General features: G+C 35.0%; 2 protein-coding genes across 2 annotated transcripts; both read left to right on the forward strand.

The window, feature by feature from the left end:
* Positions 1–1,071: 1,071 nt before the first annotated feature.
* On the forward strand, positions 1,072–6,154 carry LOC131610825 (U1 small nuclear ribonucleoprotein A). The gene is made up of 5 exons (XM_058882875.1): positions 1,072–1,281; positions 1,369–1,541; positions 4,768–4,861; positions 5,214–5,302; positions 5,674–6,154. Exons 1-5 carry the CDS (start codon positions 1,194–1,196, stop codon positions 5,965–5,967), a joined length of 738 nt encoding a protein of 245 aa, XP_058738858.1. The 5' UTR covers positions 1,072–1,193; the 3' UTR covers positions 5,968–6,154.
* A 7,020-nt stretch (positions 6,155–13,174) lies between these two features.
* LOC131610826 (uncharacterized protein C57A7.06) lies at positions 13,175–18,516 on the forward strand. Its single transcript, XM_058882876.1, has 11 exons — positions 13,175–13,547; positions 13,698–13,791; positions 13,884–14,392; positions 15,254–15,475; positions 15,561–15,887; positions 16,184–16,540; positions 16,633–16,713; positions 16,832–16,909; positions 17,036–17,422; positions 17,734–17,865; positions 18,094–18,516. The coding sequence occupies exons 1-11, from the start codon at positions 13,254–13,256 to the stop codon at positions 18,238–18,240; spliced, it is 2,628 nt and encodes an 875-aa protein (XP_058738859.1). The 5' UTR covers positions 13,175–13,253; the 3' UTR covers positions 18,241–18,516.
* Positions 18,517–18,838: the final 322 nt, after the last annotated feature.

Here is an 18,838-nt window from a genome sequence, read left to right on the forward strand (position 1 = left end):
GGCCATGATCTCGCTATTGGATTGGACTTCCAAGCCCAACTAGGAGACTGCCAGGTTTCCTGAGCGGAAATATCGGAGGAGCGTGAGTGCCCTCTGTCCTGGTTAACCGCTCCGAAGTTTAAGGGAGACGCGGTCTTTTAGGGACCACGTGGACTCCGCATTATTCGGGGGGTTGGATATGAAGGAGCCTTACGAGGAGTAAGGTCCTCGGCGAGGATGATGCTCGCGTGGAGCAGAGTCCTCGGCTCGGAGAGGATGTTACCGATGGACCTCCTTGCCGGGCGCTTGGTGGCCCAAGGAGCGTTACGCAGAGGATGGTGGAGATGAGCACTCCAAGTCCAGTTGGAGAGCGCAGAGTGGTTTGGGCCTTTGAGGCTAAGTGGGCCGAAGCTGCATTGGGCCTAATCTTGGCCCAGTCTAGAACAGGTATCATTGAGCAGGGCGGTCCAGAGGCAGTTGCCATTGTAGAGAGGATGGTCAGTGACGCAGCTTGTGCGGCGGCGTATAGGTGGCAGAGGAGGTCCCATGGAATTAGGGTTAGGCATACTCAGTAGCAGTTGCCTATTTATGTTTTACTATTGACTTTTTTGTATTCAGATTGTATTATTATTTTGATACTGAGCACGATCCCGTACAACAGTTTTTCGTATTTATAATATTATTATTGTATTCTAATTTAAGTGTTTTATTTTGTCGATTCTATTCTATTTTGTCGATTAATTTAAAATATGGGATTAATCATTGTTTTGAATAAAAACAAAAACTCAGAGTATATTTCGGAGATACATCTCCGAAATAATGGAAATGTGGAAATGAGTGTTTTCAAAGATGTACTTCCGAAAACACCCAAAAATGAATGCTTTCGAAAATGCATCTCCGAATTCTGTGAAAATATTAAAAAAAAATTACTTTGGAGATGCATCTCCAAAGTCAGGAGTATCGTGGGGTTTTAAGCAGGGATTCTCACTCAAAGGGGTGGATAAAGAAATTGTCTAATTATTTCATGTTAATCTAGTCGATTGGGCTTAAAATTATTTGGCCCATATGATAAGATGGCCATAAGCCCATTAACAAAAAAGAACACTTTGGCGGCACGGAGCAGCTTCTCCGGCAGTGGCTTATAGGGTTTAGCTTCCCCGGTCATCAACAACCGAACCTCACTCTCTCCCATTTTTCGAAATCTCATCTTCAAAATGGCTGAACTTACCAACACTCCCGCCGAAACCCCTCAAAACATGACCATCTACATCAACAACCTCAACGAAAAAATCAAAATCGAGGGTAAGTTACTTCAATCTATTTCGCATTTTCCATAACAACAATTTCAATACCTACATTTATATACTCTTTTTATGAATTTTGATTCAGAGTTGAAGAAGTCTCTGCACGCTGTTTTCAGCCAGTTTGGGAAGATACTTGAGGTGTTGGCTTTCAAGCTACTGAAACATAAGGGTCAAGCTTGGGTGGTTTTTGAAGATGTTACTTCTGCTTCCAATGCGCTTAGGCAAATGCAAGGTTTCCCCTTCTATGATAAGCCCATGGTATCAATCATATCCTCTTTTATGTTTCAGCTCTGAAATTGTTTTTTACTTTTGTATTTTCAATTGTAATTTAGGGTTTGTTTTGATTAGGATTTAGTTTTCTAGATAGAGTTTTTTGGGCGCGGTTCTGATTTATGATCAAGGTAGTTATTAAACATGGCATGGATCGCGTAACAATCTTTAACATGAAAGAAGTTTCTCTGCTAGAATTTTGTTTTTGAAGTTTAGCATAATTAACCTTCCGTTTAATTGGAGAAAACAAAGAAGAATGTTGTAGAGTAATGGTTATCTGGTAAGGAGTCGTGTCTACTCAATAGATGATACTACATTGATCTTGCTATGTTGAAATATGGTAGAGAGATGAAATTTTTTTAAAGATGTTGTCTTGAGATGAGTGGCAATAGTGGGTATTGATTTTGCTATGCTGTTTGTGGATTAAATCGTCTTTATCAGGTATGCTCCAAGTCCCTCGCCTACCCACAATGATCGGAATAGGAAGGTCTTTTTACTGGAAAGGTAATGGAATTTAGATAGAAATAGTGTAGGATATTAGGAAGTAGAAAATAGTAAAGCTGATACCAGGGACTGGCTGAGTACAACTTATCATATTTATTGTCCCCATTGTCAAGGATCTGTTGAGTGCGATTGTGATTAATGAATTATGAAAAACAGAGTACAGACTTGTTGGTTTACCATTTCGAGCTTCGTTAACTATGCATTTACTGGGTCTTCACTATAAGTGTAATGTAAGGGTAACCATTTTAAGTTTATTTTTTTGTGTCCCTTTGATTGAGTATTACAAGCACAGCCACAAGGTTAACCATTGATCAATAGGAGGATTTTCTCATGGAAAGAGAGATACCATGTTCACCCAATATATTCCTCTTCTTAATAGATATACATATTGTAGCATCAGCATTATAGTAATAGATAACATGTTTTCCACAAATATTCAGAACTTTTGTTGTGAGCAGTGACAGACTGATGTTTTGCATCCCAAAGATTCACGGATGGATTTTAGACTTGTGTTTATTTCCTTTGGCGAAAATTGAAATTGCAGCAGAAAAAATGTTAGTTAAAATTGTGCGCCGGCGCGTAGAATCATATGATTATGTGATAATGCTACCCATTGGCGTGTTCGCACATTGTCACAAACGGTAATTGGTGGGAGCCAATTGGATTGCCACCCGATGATGTAGGAATGGTGAAATCATGTGCGTCAGCCGATTCCATTCTTACTCCTCAAAGTTCTTGGTTGCAGGTCGGGTCTGCAACCCGGTTTCTTTAAAACAGCTATTAATGCTCAAAATTCCTAAAAAAACACGTTTTAGTTTTGGTGTCACCTGCGTCAATTAGATGCTCTGTTTTACTGTTCACTGTTGGGCTATCTTCCATTGTGTGCAACCTTTCCTTCTCATATGAGACAACAACCCTCTTGTGTGAGGCCCTTGAAATCTGTGAGGCTGCACATCCTTTATCCCTTTCCCTCTGTTCCCTGCATTGCTCTGCTACAACTTGCTACTGTTTTATAGCCATGACTTCAAGCTCTGCTGCTGTTAGAACTTATATTGTTTGTGCTATCTCTGTCTGCTCCCTCTGCAAGTGCACCGTGGAAGAAAATATTGCCCAAAAATGCTGCTGGTAGTAGAATTGATGTGGCCTGAAACTGCGGGGTTGCTGTTGATGGAAATCCTAGGAAACTACAGTGCAGGTATTGTAAAAAAAAGTAACTGGAGGAGTTAAGCAGCTGAAGAATCACTTGGCTGGAACTCAGAAAAAAGTGGAAGCATGTGGGGATGTCACATATGAAGTCAAGAAGGAAATGCTGATTTGTTGCTAGTTGGCATTTAGCAAGAAAACTTGATTAAGAAAACAAAGAATCGAGGGGGAGAGGAGATTACTAAGGTTGGTGGAAAAGAATGAGCAAGGCACATGATAGTACTTATGGAAACATATTTAAGAAGAGGTTTTTCGGCTCACAACCTACCATCAAGGTACTGTTAAAGTAGAGGTTGAATTATGATGCATGTCAAGCAATTGCAATTGACAAAAAAAAGGCTGAAGAACATCCGAGTTGGAGTTAGTGAATGTTGGAACTGATGATTATTGAGTTATGGATGATAATATACATGGAGACACTGAAACTTTGGATGAAAACTTGGTGAAATTGGTATGATCTTACAATCCGTGTATCGGTCCCCCGATTCACGATCTTGTGACCCCTCCTTGATCCTGTAGGTTCAAAACATCATAAATACCCACCACTTTGATATGAACCCATTAATGTAAAAGGTATATCTAGCTTACTTAACTTTCCCCCTAAAAATATCAACCAGGCTTAGGCACCGCGTTGATCCATGATGGTAGTTAGGGAAAGTCCTTCCCAAAGTCGTGGCTCCAATTTTTATATCTCTGACACTGTAGGTGAAATTTTCTTGAATTCACAGCCCGCTTTAGTTGTGAACAACCGCTATTAGGTTCAATTGAGCAAGCTTAATCACTAGTATTTTTATGAAATTATATTTGATTTATGTAGCACATGAAAATAAAACTATTTCCTGTGATGCACATCTGACTTAATGGTGTGGCACGGTGGAATTTGCAATTATTTCTGAGTGTTTTGAAGCTATAATAATGGACTTCTATCATTGTGTGCTGCAATAATAATTGTTTGCTTTGTGCTGTTGGAGCTTTATTTTAATTGGTCATATACATGGTTCTCTCGCTAGTCTGTGATTCGGCTCATTGGTCTTGCTGGACAGACAAGTTTGATAAGAATTTTCATAAATGGTCTCTTTGATATTTATCCATTTTTTCTGATGCTAAAATAGATTTATTTGATCTACAGCCAGCGTTGTCCATGGCGGGGAACCAAAATCCCGCCATACCGGGCACTTTGCGACACTGTTATAGCGGTTTATGGCGGAAAAACCTGCAATATCGGCCCACATTTATCATTGTGCCGAGCCCAAAATCCGCCATGTATATCCCCGCCATGGCGGATATTTTACAACACTTACAGCTCAGTCAGTAAAAAATAGAATTCATCTTGAGAAATGAATTTGATTATAATCCCACATCTTGTGATATAGACAACTTAACTTGCTTATTGTTTGGCCCCATCTCCTTCCTTTCAGCTGCTGATTCGGATATGTTATAGTTTATTTTGTTCCCATAAAATTAATTCTCTTGCAAGAAATTGAGTTCAATATTGTAATCTATGCAGAGAATACAGTATGCCAGGACTAAATCAGATATCATAGCTAAAGCAGACGGTACTTTTGTTCCTCGTGAAAAACGGAAGAGGCACGATGACAAAGGTATAGCTCTCTGAGTTCTCTATTCTTTTTTAAGGATATTCCACTGTTAATTTTAAACCCAAATGGAAACATAAACAAACTAAGCTATTTTTCTTTTTAAAATGAGAGTCTAAGTCACTAAATGCCCAATAATGGCAATAAAAGGCCAAAATATTTCATAGATTTCAACGTTTTTGATATTGGTGGTGGGAGGTCGTTTGGTGGCCAAGGTGCTTTTGGAGGTTATGCTTTCTGTACTTGATAATGTAGAAGAGCTGTGTATTATGCACTCTTTCAATGTAAAGCTGTGTATTATGAACTGTATAAATCTACATACATAATCAAATTACATATTCAAATACATTTTTTGCAGGCAAAAAACGAAAGGATCAAAACGATGCTAATTTAGCTGGAATGGGAATAAATCCTGCTTATGCTGGTGCTTACGGCACAACACCTGCTGTAAGTTTCTCTGCTGTTGTAGTTTAATTTAGTCAGTGGTCATGTTGTAGGCATCTTAATATGCTAATACTTTATTTCATTTGAATCTAACATCTTTATAATTCTTACTGCTTTATGATAATTTTTCTCAAAAATTTTCTCAAACTGGTAAGTTTTCTTTTCAGTTCATTAGTTTGCCTTTGAAAACTATTTTTGATAAAAGCCTGACTGAAAAAAAAACCTGCTGCAAAATGAGATAACGCGAGAGATTATATCTTGAACGTAAATGAAAATGAGATGACATTATATGTTTGAAAGCAAATTATTCTAACAAAGAAGCATGAAACTTTTTTTATTCTGCATTTGTTACATGTTTTTTTTTAACAATGCAGTTATCCCAGATACCATATCCAGGCGGTGCAAAATCCATGTTACCCGAGGCTCCTGCACCACCAAATAATATTCTCTTTATTCAGAATCTTCCCAACGAAACAACTCCTATGATGCTGCAAATGCTCTTTCTTCAATATCCTGGATTCAAAGAAGTTAGAATGGTCGAAACAAAGCCCGGAATCGCCTTTGTGGAATATGGAGACGAGATGCAATCCACAGTGGCTATGCAGGCGCTGCAAAGTTTCAAAATAACCCCACAAAACCCTATGCTGATAACTTATGCAAAGAAATAGACAGCTATTGATCCGACTTATGGTGTAAGACATGAAATCATATATCTTTGCATAGAGTTGTTAATCCATCTAATGCAATAGTTTCTCTTCTTAGTTGGTGTTTACCCTTAGCAGCCTTGGGTCTTGTATGATCATTGTAGTTAGGTTAATAACTTTGACATTTTTATAAAAATCTGTATTTGGCAAATTATTATCTTTTTTTGTTTTGTTTTTTGTTAAGGTAAATTACTATCTGATTCGAGTTTATCCATCACCGATTTATTTTACATTCTTTGGATTTCTCATTTATCATGCATTTTTCTTGTTTAATGAGGACTTCCCATAATTATTTGCTGGATGATACATGATATCAAAAAGTCCCAATTTTCTTCCATTGTGACAGTTTATTGCTATCAATTGGAAGATCTTTCACAATTCCCAAATTTAACAGACAAGCAAGAAACTGTCTTTTAGTTGAGTTACTGTTATTTTCCGAGTGGCAATGGCATAGTAAAAAGCATACATATAGTACCCTAGATCTTTACCTGTTTTGGGATGCTTAAATTTCAAAAGCCTAATAATGAATGCGTCACATATAAAAGTTTTTGCCCCATACAAGATACACACGCCAATATTTATTATACAAGCCCTTAGATTTTATAATGACCTCATCAAGAATCTACCTACATTTCTTGCACAACAAGGTAAAAAACTATGACAGAAAAAAAAGTGTGACTATCTTAAAGTGATAATAACTCCAAACAACACTAGAAAAATACTCTTCCTTACATAACATAACCTCATTTTTGCATCAAATCAAAATGATGTCAGTTGGAGTGTATTTGTCTACCTATGTAGAAACTAGGTGGAAACAAAGCCGTTACGAAATTGTTATTATTAACCAAATGAATTGAATTTGAGTAGAAAATTAAAAATGAGTTGAATTTAAATTATACATATTTTGACTCGTTTCACTCATGACTTGCGAGAATATGTATATATAATAGTTTGTATTTATATATTTATTGTAATGCAATCTTTTGCCATAAAAGTAATGATCTGAAAATTTGACTTTTGAGTTACATGATTAGGACAAACGAATGGAATCTAACCCACTTGTATGTGATCTTAAAACAAGTTGAATTCGAGTTAAAAAAAGTTTCATAATGAATTTGAATAAAAAATCAAATTGGATCAATTCTTATTAAGGCGAATTGAGTTGTGTCGTCATTTTCAACCCTAATTTTGACCGATGTTTTATAAACCAAATCGAATTGCTTATTCGTGTTAGTAATACCACACTCTCTTCAACCACTAAAAACTTCGGGAGGAAATAAATAGTCAATGGAATTTTGAAACCTTTTCTCACATAGTTGCACGCATATGCACAAACCATACTCAAAAACTTTCTTCCAACACGCAAACCCAACGTGCACTCATACATGATTCTTCTTCACCACTCACTCACACCTAAGCATGTGGGACCCAAATATTCTCAATCCAAACGGACATAGACATTAAGGTAGCTTGTGATTATTTCTATGTTACAGTGAGTGAACCTCAAATCAACAAAGTCTCTGTAATTGTTGCCTTAAAGCAGACATATATATGTTTCATTTTGGGTTTCCTTAGACATTGCAACTTTGAAAAAAAAATTATGTACTTGCATGATGAGGTATGCTAGTGTTTCTTATTATGAAACCGTAACATTAACTGCACACATTGTTTGTTACCTTAAATATCTTTGTGAAATTGCATCAATATATAGTGACCATTTTTCTTAGCTCAAGTTCAAGTTCCAGTTCCATTTTCATCAAACTCGAGGTGTGATGTGAATGTGGTTTTTATAGGTTGAGTAGTCCTTGTTGGAGAAGCAGGACACGTGCAACTATGGTGCTTGTCGAATGTTAATGTTATGGCACTGAATCATTTGCATGTGTTCTGTTTCTCCAAGATGGGTTTCTCTCCTTGCTTCTTAAGTGCTGTCATTTTACTTACTCCTTCCTTCCCAAGTATTGTCATGTTTTATACATTTGTACCTCTCATACTCACTCTCTTTCTCTGGTATTATGTGATAAGTGCGTTTCCAATTTTGCCTCATATTTTTGGAGGTGTATATATGGAAACAATTTTAATTTTTTTTTTTTATGTTGAATTGTTTCATAGTTTTATATAATGATCACTAACACTTAATGAATAAAACAGAATTTGAATAATATATTTGTACAAAGTTGCTGCACGTATATCAAACTTTATACAGAGAATGATCTTCTCTTCCAATGATTAATTCAAATGAATATAAGTTAGATTGTTCGTGAATTTTTCTCAAATACGATGTGAAAGTTATGCAAAAAAAGTTTCACTATTAAATAGTTTGTCTCTTTATTTTAAATTTAAACAATTTTGCTAAAATTAACACTTTTTTGTTGTTAAAATGACAAATTACTTGTTAAACATGACAAATCGTTGTATATAAATATGTTATTAACCTTGTTGATAAAAATGTAAGTTAAAAGGTTCTATGTTTAATATTACTACAAATAATGAGAATTAAGGTCATGAGTTCAAATTTTTTTAGAACCAATTTTGGTTTTTTTTTTTATATTTTTAAATCTGAATTGTTTAAAAATAAGTTTCGTATTTAAAAAATGAAAAATAAAAAATAAAATCCAAACAATCTGGTCACAGTTTAAAATAAAATCCAAACAGTTCAGCCACAGTTTAAGAGTAGGAAAAAACTGGTTTGAGAAAAATATTAACAGAGACTAATATGATCCGGTTAAATTTTGTAAGAGATTAAATCGATTTTTTTTTGTGGAGATTAATTTTGGATTTATAAGTTTTGTGAGGGACCAAATAAATCTTCGCTCTTGAAAGTTTTTTAAATCCAAGTAGTCCAATATGTTAGATCATAGCCATTTATTTATTTAAAAGAATTTATATAAATTAGCATATATTTAAAATTTTAATTTCAAAAAATTGTAAAATAACATAATAAAAGGATTTAATCAGCGTCACTCAATTACAACCATTAATTTATTTAAAATAGATTAATTGAAATACATTATCAGTGTAAAATTACTTTACAATCTCATTCAATTAAAATAAATTATTTTGACACATAAGGATAAAATAAAAAAATAAAATAAAAAATTATAATTATATTATTTTAATAACTATTTTTTCTCTGTTTCTTTCTCTTTTTTTATATGATGGAGGGCCTAAGCCCAAAAAACAAGACAACTACACAAACTCAACAATGGGGGAAACAATTCCCCTAGCATCTAACTCTACAAAATACCTCAAGAATTGAGGAATCTCCTTATAGATAACAAACTTTCGCTCCAAGCAACCACGCTTAGCCAAACAGTCAGCACAATAATTTGAGTTCCGATAAACATGAGATATTACTACGACTTCAAAAGTGGACAAAATATCCATAATTCGCCGAAGGATAGCAACACACTCGACCGTTCCCACCTTTCCGTCTTCAATGGCTTGGATAACTATCAAGGAATCAATATTGATTTCCAAATAGTTGAAGTTTAGATTTTTTGAAAGCTTTATCCCTTATGGAACACCCCAAAATTCAGCCATAAGAGCACTATTATTACCCACAAACTTGGAGAATCCCCCTTTCCAAATGCCATTATGATCACGCAAAACACCCCCACACCCAGCAACATTTTCAGTATTGCAAGCTCCATCAGTATTTAGTTTTTATCATTCTACTAGTGGACGGTTTCCAACCTATGAACTTGTTTCCATTCTCATCTTTGCTGTGAATTTTGATCAACCGCACGACTTGCTTATAATCTTCATTTCTCTGCAAGATATGCAGAATAGGATCCATTGGTCTCGTATAATCCATGTTGTGCTCCTCAAGATTTCTCCACGACCAAATCACATGGCAAGTTATAATCCAGGTGCTGCTCCAGTTTAACTTACTTCTACCACTGTAATTGAGGTTCATGCTGATCCAATCCCCAAGGTTAGCTTTGAAAAAATCCCCATGGATATCACTATGTACCAGGCTTATCTAGACCGATATACACTTATGATAGTCGCGCATCGCATGGATTGTAGTTTCACAAACGTTACCACAAAGCTTACACCCCGCACTTCCAAGACCTTTCCTGCTTTTACTGAAATTTGTAAGCAAACGGTCATGCTTGAGCAGCCACAAAAAACTCTTACACCTCTCTGGCACTGAAGCTTTCCAAATCCTATCCCAATCTCTATCCACTGTCTCAACATTATGGCCTGCTATCATCTTGAACATCTCCTTGATCTAAAACTCATGGTCACCTGTTCCTGCAAAACAAAAAACGTCACTAATATGGTCCAAACTTGGCGGCACGCAAGCTTTGATTTTATCAATCTGATGAACCGGCATCCAACTATCCACCAAACTGATGTCCCATTCACCATCCTGAGTTACAAGATCACAAACTTTAGCATTAATAAGGTATCCTGGAATTGTCTCCATATGATTACTCAGCCGAAACTCCTACCCTAACCAACTGTCTTCCCAAGCCCTGATATTCTTACCATCACCAAATATCCAAGTTCCTGTTGTTTGCATAAGAGGTAATGTTCTAATGACATCCCTCCATAAACTCGAGTATGTGCTTCTATAACTTAAACTCTTAGTGTTATCTTGAATGTTATATTTACTTCTCAAAACCTTACACCAAAGAGCATTTGAATGGTTAATCATATTCCATCCTAACTTCATTAAACACACCTAATTTAAGACATTTAGGTCTCGTAAACCCGTGCCTCCAAGATACTTTGGCAGTGTGACTGTATCCCACGAGATGGCATGCAATTTCATATTTTCATCCGTATTACCCCATACAAATCTTCTCTGCAGCTTATGAATTTGATCAATACAAGACCTAGGTAATTTGTTTGTCATCATAGGGTAAAGACGTATAGCTTCAATAACACTCTTAGCCAAAGTGAGTCTTCCAGGTAAAGCCAAACTGTTTTTCTTCCAACAACTGAGTTTAATAGCAACTTGATCCATAATATAATGACAATCTTGACTCTTAAGCTTTTTCCCACTTAACGGCAGTCCCAAGTACTTTCCAAAACTTTTCATGCTTCTGAAGTTTGTCATATGCTGAAGTTAAGCTTGCATGCTTCTACTTACGTCATTAGAAAAAAGAATGCTAGTCTTTTCTTGACTTATCTCCTGTCCCGACATTTTGCAAAACCTAACAAGCATCTCCAAAACACACGTAATTTGATTCTCAAAAGCTTCTCCAAAAATCAAAAGATCATCAGCAAACATGAGGTGAGAAACTATAGTTCCATTTTCCCCCAACTTGATTCCTTTCCATCTCTTGCTCTCTACTTCGTCTTCGATTAAGTGTGACAATTTATCCATGCACATGACAAACAAGTATGGAAACATAGGGTCACCTTGACGAATTCCCTTTTGCAGTCTAAAAAAATCATTTCTACTACCACTCCAATTTACGTTAGTTTCGACACTAGTGATTGCATGCATAATGACATTCAACATGTTTCCCGGAATTTGGATTTCACTTAAAATTTGCCAAATAAATTCCCAGCTCAATTTATCATAGGCTTTAGATAAGTCGATTTTAATCGCATACACACCTTTTTTCCCTTTCAACTAATCCATTGTATGCATGGCTTCCTTAGCAATAATAATAATACCATGTATAAGCCTACCAGGAACAAAACCTTGTTTGACAGGGAGATATTAGCTTATTCATGTGCTTCTTAAGCCTTCAAACCACGATTTTGCGCCCAAGGCTTTGAATATAGTATTACACAATGAGATTGGTTTAAATTGAGCCACTATCCTCAGGTTATCAATCTTAGGAATCAGACATATATTAGTTTTATTCACATGCACAATCTCACTCGGGTCTTCCTACAATCTACTAACGAAATTACAAACACTATCTCCTACAACCCCCCACGATTTTTGATAAAAACCCGTAGGAAACCCATCTGGTCCAGGAGCCTTCCATGGTTTCATATAAAAAAAAATCTATGTCACCATCCAACAGTCTAGAAAAGCTTGTAGTAGAATTCTTCCAGAAGGTCCAAGTACTCCCAATAGTGAAAAGCTTTTTGTAGTAGCCATTCACCCATTCTTTAGTCTAATTGAATGAAACTGCAAATTGATTTTACACTGTCAATATATTTTAATTAATTTTACTTACTTACTTAAAATAATAAATTTTAATAATTATAATACACTAATGATGATGCAAACTTTTTTACACCAAAAGTACGTAGCAATTAATCTTTAATAAAAAATCATAAATATTTTAAGCAATATTTATTTCTTTTTAAAAAATACATTTTTTTTAATTTATTTGAGAAAAAATGACAGAAATATCTCAAAATATTTCTAATATAGTCAACATTTTATTCATATACGTAAGGTTAACAATAAATCAAATCAACTATAGTTCAGAACTCGATTCAACAATTAAATCGTTAATCTAGATCCATGAATCGAATAAATTGAATATGAGCAAATTAAATCGTAGATCTAGGTCCATGAATCAAATAAGTTGAATATGAGAAAAAAATTAAGTTCATTAATTAAATGAAGTGAAGTTGAACTATACATAGTTCGACTCGTTAGATTCAGGAGTCAACTCGATTATATATGAGAAGAGTTATATTGTCTCTATGAGTAAGTTTAAGGATTCACTCCAAATCTTAACCCTACATTTTCTTTCAATTTAACAATTTTAATTGATCATTTATATCCTCAAGTGAGCAAAAATATTTTTAAAACTAATTATACAAATAAAATCAACACCATATAAATAATGTTTTTTAAAAAAATACTTAAAAATAATTTAAAAATAACTTTTAAGTGCGGGAAACAGGTGAGTTGAACTTTACGAGTTGAACCGAATTCTTCGTGAATTAATAATTAATCGAGTTTAAACTTAAAAAGTCAAACTCAAACTATGTTTTGAGTTGAACCAGTTCTTTACAAGTCAGGCCGAATTGAAACGAGTTCGAATCGACTCGACTCATTTCCACCTACGTACATTTCACACATAATTATTATTTTTATATAATTTATAGATTAGATTAAACTTTTTTTTATACATTAACAATTTTTTTATATATATTTAAAGTCAAAATGATTAATTAACTGTTTTTCTTTATATTTTTTTAATGTGAGTTACATGCCATTAAATAAAATAAATTAATTTCTCTTCTACCTCGTTAAACCCTAGCGGCTCAAATCTGCCTCTTTGAGTTGAGCATTGCTGCTGCTTCACCTTCACCAAACAAACATGGCAGACAAGAAGCGGAAGGAGAGGGGCGACACCAAACGCAGCAGCCGCAACACCGTCACTAAGAAGTCGAAGAAAACTTCCGACACCCGCCGGAAAAAAACCGGTCCTCATTTACCTTCATCTCTGAAAAAACACATCGAAAGCTTAAACCCTACCCCCGTTGATATCGATGAAGTCGACAATGACGTATACGAATACGAAGAAGAATTACCCGAAGAAGAATCAAGGAAGAATAAGCGTTACGACCCTGTCGCCGTCAAAGATAATGACGACCTTTCTTCTGATTTCGAGGTTTCATGAAACCCTAGCATGTTTATCTTCAACCTAATTTACCTATATTTGTTTTTTAATTTTTTTTAGAATTTTGATTTCAGTATTCAAATAAATTCAGTATTTCATTTTCATGCTTTGGTGGTTGATTGTGTCCACTTGTGTTTATAGGATGAGAATGTGCTATCTGATGATGAAGATGATGATGATGATTCTGGAGATGAAGATGGTGCGAGACATGCTAGGTTGATACAAAGAATTACTGGTATGAACTATGAACAAGGGTGTTCAACTTTTTCATATCATTGGTTGGTTGGTTTCTATAGTGACTCAAGTTTGTTTTATATGGTAATGTAGGGGAGACTATGATCAAGGATAAGGATACTGTTATTTCCGATTCTGAGCTATATCCAGAGTCTGATGATAATGATAATCCGAGTCGTGATGTTGTGGATGGTGATGGACTTGTTAGTATCAACGACCTCCTTGAGCCTCTTCGTGAAAAGCCTGAATTTGCAAGTGACTATGCAAAACTTCGGTTGAGAAATCAAGTTATCGAGAAGCATGCTAGAACTGTTCACGCACCGCTTCCGATGGCGGAACAAGCGAAGGTAGAGAGGAAGGTAGCGTATGAAATGTCGAAGAAAGAAGTTACTAAGTGGCAGCCTATTATTAAGAGAAATAGAGAGGCTCCTACTATTTTCTTTGATGAAAAAACAGATCTTGGGTTTTCAACTATAGGAGCTATAGCTTCTGAATTTGAACCCAGAACTGAACTCGAGAGGAAAATGGCTGCACTAGTTCAGAATGACAAGATTTTGGAAGCTCATAAAAATGATGGTTTTCGGCTTCTTGAATTAAACAAGGTATGAATGTTGTTTATAATAATTTTAGTTGGTAATCGATTTTTACATTAATGATTGTAGTGAATCAAACTCAAACTTGAATTTGGTTGTTAAATTAATGGTTGTTGGATATACTATTTTTCAATAAATTACCTTTGAATAAGATTGTTGATCTTCCCTTTTTGATTGGAAAATCGTGACAGACATTACTGAGGAGAATTGCGGTGGCATGTTTTTTATAACTAATGACATTTTACGGTGGATATGGCGGCTTAAAATGACCTATTATTAGGTTTCCCTCATCAATGTAACTATTATTATTTAGGAGTAGAATAATAGAATATAATTTTCTTAGACTCTCTTTGGATTGATGAACGGAGTAGAGCGAATAGAACTTAATTAAATAGAGTGAAACAAAGTGGAATGAATCTGAGATTAGTTCATTCCATTCCTCCATTGCATATACACCCTAAATTTGGTGGAATGAAATTGAAGGATCGAATGGAATGGATTCCATTGTGTTCCATTTCACTCCATCCATTATTTGCTAGCTAATCCAAATAATGTAATCTGATTATTTATTTACCACTTCATTTCATCACATACCACCAATCCAAACATACTTAGGGTCCATTCGCTAGTATTTTTAATTTTAATTATTTTTATTTTAAATATCAAATATATATAAAAATATAGATGTAACTGTCCAAAGCCCATTCCTCCAAAAGTCAACTTGAAAACAGACCTTTAGCAAAGTCCCATGCTCAATTCTTTATGCCAAAAAGTAATTGCTCCAACTGCATGCACTATGTAAGTTTCCTTTTACAAAACTTTATTATTATGACTGAATTTCCATTGTTTTTTGTTTATGATGCTTGATAGGTTTCTGTTGAAGATGAGAAGGAAAGACAAAACCGGAATGCTAAAATGCGGAGCCTTCTTTTTCGTAATGAACTGAAGGCAAAGCATGTTAAGAAGATAAAGTCCAAGACATATCATCGTTTGTTAAAGAAAGATAGACTGAAGGCAGAGTCTTCTCAACCTCAAATGGATCCAGAAGCTGCTAAGGAATATGCCATGAAGCAAGAGCGCCTGAGGGCCGAGGTATACATATACATATATTGTATTATTGAATAAAAGAAGAAAATTGTTCTTATTTACCCTTTTCTCACTTTCCAACTTGTTTTAGGAACGCATGACTTTGAGACACAAACATAAAAGTGCGTGGCTTCAGCGTAACATGCAACGTGGTTTAGATAAGCAGGATGAAGGAACTCGTGCTGCTGTGACTGAACATTTTCAAAGACACGAAGAGCTGACTAGAAAAATGAATACTATGGACAGTAGCAGTAGCAGCAGTGATGATTCCAGTTTTGAAGATGATGATGAAGATGGTGCTGATTCTGATTCGAATAAGGCTAACAAGATTTTGCAAAAAGCTAAACAAAAGACACTAGAAGTGTTGGAGGAAGATGATGAAATTCCCAAGTCGGGATTGCTATCTTTACCTTTTATGGTAATGGTTTATTCTTCCTCTGTTATTTTTATTTTCTTGATAATAGTATTAGTTACCCAACCTCTGATGGCATGTAAATGTTCCTAATGCCCACAAAGACTATGAGTTAAACACTTTTTAAATGATTTGTTATATTGATACGGGAAAGGGGATCTCCAACTATGCGGAAGACATATCATTTACATATTTTGGTTTCTTAAATATTTCTTTGGTATCCAATTTAGAGTTTGAAAATTTATCCTTTAGGGGTTTTCTACAATGAGTTTATGGCCTCCGTCTGACTTATTCTGGTACAGAGGCGTGGATTGGAGAAAAGAAAAGAAGAAACTCTTGAAGAAGTCAACCTTACTGTACAAGAATATGAAGATTCCATGAAGAAGCTGGAGGATTCCGATGGCTCAGAAGATCCAAAAGTAGCATCCACCAGTGGCAGAAGAGTATTTGGAATGGCTAAAAAAGCACAGATAGTTGACACAGGTAATAAAGTGAAATCAGATAAATTTTACGATAACAGTGATAGTGATGATGACTTGGAGGTCAATAGAAGTGGCAACATTGAGAACCAGGAAAGTGATCTTCCGCAGAACGATATCATTGATGATTTAGTCCTGAACCAGAAAGGTTTTGATACTCGCAAAGAATCTGTTTTCAAGGTGATGGAACTTCTATTTTCTTGGTCTTTTTCAGACCTGTTTTGCTTGATGTATATAACACATTTTATGCATTTCTTGAATCTTGATCACAGAACTTTGACGAGATTGTAAAAAATCCTGGGCCAAAAACCACATATGAAGTCTCCATATTTGCCTCAGATAAATGGAATAAGGTATTATATAATGGTTTGTTTTTTAGATCTGTGATCTCTTTCTTTTTCAATGATTTTTTATTGATATTTTTCATATATATGTGGCGATTTGTTGGTCTAATGTGCTGATAATGAGCAGGCAAAAAATAAAAATGATAAAGACACAAGCATCAAGAAGTCTTCAAAGTTGAAAGAACCTGTTAGGCCTAATGTAAAGGTATGAATTCTTTGTATTTATCAAGAATATAAACTGCATTGTTGGTGAAATCTTTGTATTTGTCAAGAGCATAGATTATTGCATTGTTGGTGTAGCCTGACTATATTCTGTCATTTTATGTTCTAGAACACTGAAAATGATCAATTGGCAGAGGATAGCGATACAGATAATGAAGGACAGATGGTGGATGGAATTTTGACTTCTGCATCTAAACTATCTTATGAACTTCCATCTCAAGAGGAGCTCATTCGACAGGCTTTTGCTGGGGATGATGTAGAAGATTCTTTTGAAAAGGATAAACAGGATGTCCTCAATGAAGAAAATCCTGAGCCAGAAAAGCCTCTAATTCTTCCTGGCTGGGGCCAATGGTCTTATGTACAAGAAAAGAAAGGTTTACCATCCTGGGTGATCAAAAAACAGGAAGATGCCCAGAGAAAAAAGGAAGAAGCTATCAAGAGGAGAAGGGATGCTCAGCTAAAAAATGTGATAATCTCCGAGAAGTTAAGCAAGAAGGTTAGTGGCATTAAATACAAGGTTTTGTGTGCACTATCATTCCAACATTTAAGAATATTTTTAGATGCATCTATTCCAAACTCGATTTCAAATAAGATTATAATATTTGAAAGCCTGAGTCAAAGATTGCAGTGGGAGAGGTTATGGTGTTGGACCATGCCATTTGGCCGGGGAAGAGGAACTGAAACTGCATAATAGTTTATATAATTTTGTGGCTTGAATCTTCTTCCAAACCCCCATTGTCTTGTGTACAGGTTATTTTTCTTCTCTAGTAATTGTGCAAGTTTTGATTCTATTCTTTTGGATGACAGGCTGAGAAACTCCATACAAAAACATTGCCTTATCCGTTCACTTCCAAAGAGGTCTATGATCAGAATATGCGTATGCCCATTGGACCTGAATTTAACCCAGCAACTACTATTGGACTTCTTAATCGGCCCGCAGTAAGTTTTTCATAACAGTTCCTTGGCAAATTGGCTCCTTTTATTGTGTGTTTATCATCATGCTATATAATTAAGAATAATATTTGGACCATCCTTCAAAGTAGTAAAGCCATTAATTGGATACTACTAGTCGGTCTTAGAGGGTTCTTGTACCAAATGGAACTACTTTGCACAAATACAGTATGATTTTTACCTGTATTTTTTTTAAATATATTATTGTATGTGCAGGTGGTGAAGAAGCCAGGTGTTATTATAAAACCTATTGAATTCGAAGAAGTGAATCCTCATGATAAATCAGAGCACGGGTTCGCTGAAAACAAGTTTAAGAAAACCAAAAGCAAATCTAGCAAATCCAGTAAAAAGTCAAAGAATTAAGGAGAAAAAGTTGGTGGGACAGTGAGTTTTGATTCTGATACTGTTCTAGAAGTATTCTCCATTTTCAGTTTATTCTTGAAAGAAAAAAGTGAAAAACAGATTTTAGCATACAGAAGCTTTTATGTCATCCAAGAGAAATAATAGAACGAGGGAGGGTAGCTTTCTGTGTATTAATATATTCACAGGTTAAGTTTTTGATTCATTTATTTTTAACAAAAAAATATTATTTTATTTCCCAGTTTGTTATATTTAAGTTGTTAAGGTAGTGTGAAAGAATCTAGCATCTGCCATAGATTATTTTCATCCTGTAGTTGTGTTTCAGGTTTTGTTATATTTAATATATGAAGTTGTGGGATCTAGTGTTAATCAATTTTACACTAACTTCATTGAGAGCAGTTTTTATGTTATTTATTTCATGTTGTAATTTAGATTTTTGATAGATGGTGTAATAATAGTTTATTGCATTTATTGAATGTTTTGAAATGAAATAAAATTACTAATCAGCTTATATTATTGCGTAATTGTTATTATGTTGGGAGCGAAATATTCATATCACTCCGCAAACACTATTCTCTATGCATTCTTCTTATTACCAAGT

The sequence above is a fragment of the Vicia villosa genome, linkage group LG6 (assembly GCF_029867415.1).
Source record: "Vicia villosa cultivar HV-30 ecotype Madison, WI linkage group LG6, Vvil1.0, whole genome shotgun sequence".
Classification (NCBI taxonomy): Eukaryota; Viridiplantae; Streptophyta; class Magnoliopsida; order Fabales; family Fabaceae; genus Vicia; species Vicia villosa.